At 54.5% G+C, this 4,964-nt stretch overlaps 1 protein-coding gene across 1 annotated transcript; it reads left to right on the top strand.

Annotated features, from left to right (window-relative positions):
• Positions 1–335: 335 nt before the first annotated feature.
• Positions 336–2,309, top strand: LOC138363074 (mucin-2-like). Its single transcript, XM_069322002.1, has one exon. The coding sequence runs from the start codon at positions 336–338 to the stop codon at positions 2,307–2,309; it is 1,974 nt and encodes a 657-aa protein (XP_069178103.1).
• The last annotated feature ends 2,655 nt before the right edge of the window (positions 2,310–4,964 follow it).

Below are 4,964 nucleotides of genomic sequence, written 5' to 3'. Positions count from 1 at the left end.
GTGTGTGTGGTGGGTTTGTGTGTGTGCTGGGTTCAGAGAGAGAGAGAACGAGAACACAAGGCTACCGAGACCACAGGAAAACATACAAGATCTACCAAAGACTCAGTATATTCCTCCGTCATTTAACCAACACCGACGAAACCTCTACATCTTGCCTCAATCGTGACCGGCCTCCAGCCTCGTGAGCTGTATGTTAGATGAATACAAAGACAACATGATTAAAGAAAAAGTTAGAGGTTGCGTCAATTTTTGCGTAAATGGTTGCGTAATTGGTTGCGTAAGGTCCGGGTTAGTGAAGCCAGGTCGTAGAGCGTGGCCGAGCTCGCTACTGCGTCATGGCATCATCTGTACCATCATCTTCATCTGTATCATCATCTTCATCAGCATCATCTTCATCTGCATGTCACTCTCCCAGGAACAACGTCGCCTCACTCTCCCAGGAACAACGCCGCCTCACTCTCCCAGGAACAACGCCGCCTCACTCTCCCTGGAACAACGTCGCCTCACTCTCCCAGGAACAACGCCGCCTCACTCTCCCAGGAACAACGTCGCCTCACTCTCCCAGGAACAACGCCGCCTCACTCTCCCAGGAACAACGTCGCCTCACTCTCCCTGGAACAACGCCGCCTCACTCTCCCAGGAACAACGCCGCCTCACTCTCCCAGGAACAACGTCGCCTCACTCTCCCAGGAACAACGCCGCCTCACTCTCCCAGGAACAACGTCGCCTCACTCTCCCAGGAACAACGTCGCCTCACTCTCCCAGGAACAACGCCGCCTCACTCTCCCAGGAACAACGCCTCACTCTCCCAGGAACAACGTCGCCTCACTCTCCCAGGAACAACGCCGCCTCACTCTCCCAGGAACAACGCCGCCTCACTCTCCCAGGAACAACGCCGCCTCACTCTCCCAGGAACAACGCCGCCTCACTCTCCCAGGAACAACGTCGCCTCACTCTCCCAGGAACAACGTCGCCTCACTCTCCCAGGAACAACGCCGCCTCACTCTCCCAGGAACAACGTCGCCTCACTCTCCCAGGAACAACGTCGCCTCACTCTCCCAGGAACAACGCCGCCTCACTCTCCCAGGAACAACGTCGCCTCACTCTCCCAGGAACAACGTCGCCTCACTCTCCCTGGAACAACGCCGCCTCACTCTCCCAGGAACAACGTCGCCTCACTCTCCCAGGAACAACGCCGCCTCACTCTCCCAGGAACAACGCCGCCTCACTCTCCCAGGAACAACGTCGCCTCACTCTCCCTGGAACAACGCCGCCTCACTCTCCCTGGAACAACGTCGCCTCACTCTCCCAGGAACAACGTCGCCTCACTCACTCCCAGGAACAACGTCGCCTCACTCTCCCAGGAACAACGTCGCCTCACTCTCCCAGGAACAACGTCGCCTCACTCTCCCAGGAACAACGTCGCCTCACTCACTCCCAGGAACAACGTCGCCTCACTCTCCCAGGAACAACGTCGCCTCACTCTCCCAGGAACAACGTCGCCTCACTCTCCCAGGAACAACGTCGCCTCACTCTCCCAGGAACAACGCCGCCTCACTCTCCCAGGAACAACGCCGCCTCACTCTCCCAGGAACAACGCCGCCTCACTCTCCCAGGAACAACGCCGCCTCACTCTCCCAGGAACAACGTCGCCTCACTCTCCCAGGAACAACGTCGCCTCACTCCCAGGAACAACGTCGCCTCACTCTCCCAGGAACAACATCGCCTCACTCTCCCAGGAACAACGCCGCCTCACTCTCCCAGGAACAACGTCGCCTCACTCTCCCAGGAACAACGTCGCCTCACTCTCCCAGGAACAACGTCGCCTCACTCTCCCAGGAACAACGTCGCCTCACTCTCCCAGGAACAACGTCGCCTCACTCTCCCAGGAACAACGTCGCCTCACTCTCCCAGGAACAACGTCGCCTCACTCACTCCCAGGAACAACGTCGCCTCACTCTCCCAGGAACAACGTCGCCTCACTCTCCCAGGAACAACGTCGCCTCACTCTCCCAGGAACAACGTCGCCTCACTCTCCCAGGAACAACGTCGCCTCACTCTCCCAGGAACAACGTCGCCTCACTCACTCCCAGGAACAACGTCGCCTCACTCTCCCAGGAACAACGTCGCCTCACTCTCCCAGGAACAACGCCGCCTCACTCTCCCAGGAACAACGCCGCCTCACTCACTCCCAGCCTCAACATTTGGGTAACACTTTCGATAATGCAATGAAATCAATTTGGTCTCTGCTAGTCGACCAGTCGCTACGGTCGACCGTCGCTACTGTCACCTACCTGTTCCCTCTGTAGTCATGGCGATGGGCGACGTGACAGTCACAGGCCAGTATCCATACTAGTGTGTGGAGTGAAGGTACCCACACTGCCCCCACACGTACCCATACAGCACTGGCCGGGCCGCCCACAGCCCGCCTCACCCGCCGCTCGCCACGAGGGGGCGGGCGGTCAAATCACCCCGCCATACATATCGCCCGCCCACGCCCTCACTCTAACAAGACAATTGGCGACGTCTCGCCACACGAGGACTGTGAACGACTGTAGACTGTGCTTCAGTCTGCCTCCAGGATCACACGTCCAGCGGGAGAGTCCTCGTCTTAGGGACAAATAGGAGGAGATTGTATGGCGCTAAAGATAGCTCTATGGCGGGTAGGGAGCGACCACCGGGGCGGGGGTGGGAGGGACGGGTAACGGGAGGGAGGGAGGGATGGAGTGAGGGGTAGGGAAAGATTGGGAGGAGACCCCATGGGAGGAGACCACATGGGAGGAGACCAGATGGGAGGGAGATATTGTGTTTTCGGGTTGGCTCCGTACCTCAAGTGGAATACAAAGGTGAATTATAGCTTGTCATCTTGGCAGTACGTTGTAACTCCCAACCCTACTGTACTGTGCACGACCCCACTGTACTGTGCACGACCCCACTGTACTGTGCACGACCCCACTGTACTGTGCACGACCCCACTGTACTGTGCACGACCCCACTGTACTGTGCACGACCCCACTGTACTGTGCACGACCCCACTGTACTGTGCACGACCCCACTGTACTGTGCACGACCCCACTGTACTGTGCACGACCCCACTGTACTGTACACGACCCCACTGTACTGTGCATGACCCCACTGTACTGTGCACGACCCCACTGTATTGTGCACGACCCCACTGTACTGTACACGACCCCACTGTACTGTGCACGACCCCGCTGTACTGAGCACACTAAGTGCTTACAGGGATGCACTCCAGTACATCCCGATCTATCTGTTGATTTTGTAAATGCACCCAAGAGAGATAGTGTACACTTTACATTATTAAAACAGTTTACACTGTGCAGCATCACTGAGAGTACTCAGGGTATGGGTAACGATGTGTATCAGTGCTATACCGATGGTTCTGTATTCACCTAGTTGTACTCACCTAGTTGTGTTTGCGGGGATTGAGCTTTGCTCTTTCGGCCCGCCTCTCAACTGTCAATCAACTGTTTACTAACTACTTTTTTTCCACACTACACACACACACCAGGAAGCAGCCCCTGACAGCTGACTAACTCCCAGGTAGCAATTTACTGCTAGGTAACAGGGGCATTCAGGGTGAAAGAAACTTTGCTCATTTGTCTCTGCCTGGTGCGGGAATCGAACCCGCGCCACAGAATTACGAGTCCTGCGCGCTATCCACCAGGCTACCAGGCCCCCCACCAAAAGGTGGTAGGTTGTAGAAGGTGGACAATGTACCGGTTGTGCATACAATATATTTGAACAATCTTCTCTCGTACATACAGCAATGAAGCGCGTCAATGACTGGGCAAGTACAACTCAAACCGAACTTGTAGCCAATCAACCTCCTGGGCTGAGGTATGCTGAACTAGGTAACTACTATATGAGTACTGGAACACTTGATGATATATTGGACTTGTACCCAAGATTGGCCATGTAATGTATCAATTATGCAATGTATGTGATGTAACTATATAACCTGAGCTTGTAAAAGTATCTTAATCGTCTTAAGTGGCTAAGTGCTTAATTGCATCGACCACTTTATGTAGGGCAGACGTAACTCTGTGTATCCATGTATTTATGTCTGTAGGTGAGATTACCATTTTAAAAGCACTATACAATCACCTTCTACGGTTTTTTGTTCAATAAGAAAATATATATATGATGGTTAGCATTGTAAATGTCCGGCCACGTCTGTGGTAGAAAAAAATAATAATAAAAAGTACATAAGTACATCCTAAAAAAAGAGAGAGAGAGAGAGAGAGAGAGAGAGAGAGAGAGAGAGAGAGAGAGAGAGAGAGAAAGAGAGAGAGAGCACTCCCGCATATTGATCTAAGAGCAACTAGCTAAAATGTTGATGGTAAAGCAGCATTGTGGAGGGTGTGAGGAGCCAGCCACCACCACAATGTGAGGAGCCAGCCACCACCACAATGTGAGGAGCCAGCCACCACCACAATGTGAGGAGCCAGCCACCACCACAATGTGAGGAGCCAGCCACCACCACAATGTGAGGAGCCAGCCACCACCACAATGTGAGGAGCCAGCCACCACCACCACAACAATAAGCAGCACAAGAAGGCCAACACGAAGACTGGCAGGAAACGTTTGAGAGCAGTAGGAGGAGAGGAGCAGGACGAGACAGCAGACGGAGCAACAGAAACAGGTACGCAGCAGCAGCAGCAGCAGGACTAGGAGCACCAGCAGTGGGAGCAGCAGCAGCAGCAGCAGCAACAACAGTAGCAGCAGCAGTAGCAACAGCAGCAGCAACAGCAGCAGTAGCAGGAGCAGCAGCAGCAGCAACAACAGTAGCAGCAGCAGTAGCAACAGCAGCAGCAACAGCAGCAGCAACAGCAGCAGCAACAGCAGCAGCAACAGCAGCAGTAGCAGGAGCAGCAGTAGTAGCAGCAACAGCAGCAGCAACAGCAGCAGTAGCAGGAGCAGCAGTAGTAGCAGCAACAGCA

This window comes from Procambarus clarkii, chromosome 1 (assembly GCF_040958095.1).
Source record: "Procambarus clarkii isolate CNS0578487 chromosome 1, FALCON_Pclarkii_2.0, whole genome shotgun sequence".
NCBI classification, from domain to species: Eukaryota; Metazoa; Arthropoda; class Malacostraca; order Decapoda; family Cambaridae; genus Procambarus; species Procambarus clarkii.
This window is presented reverse-complemented; position numbering and strand designations above follow the sequence as displayed.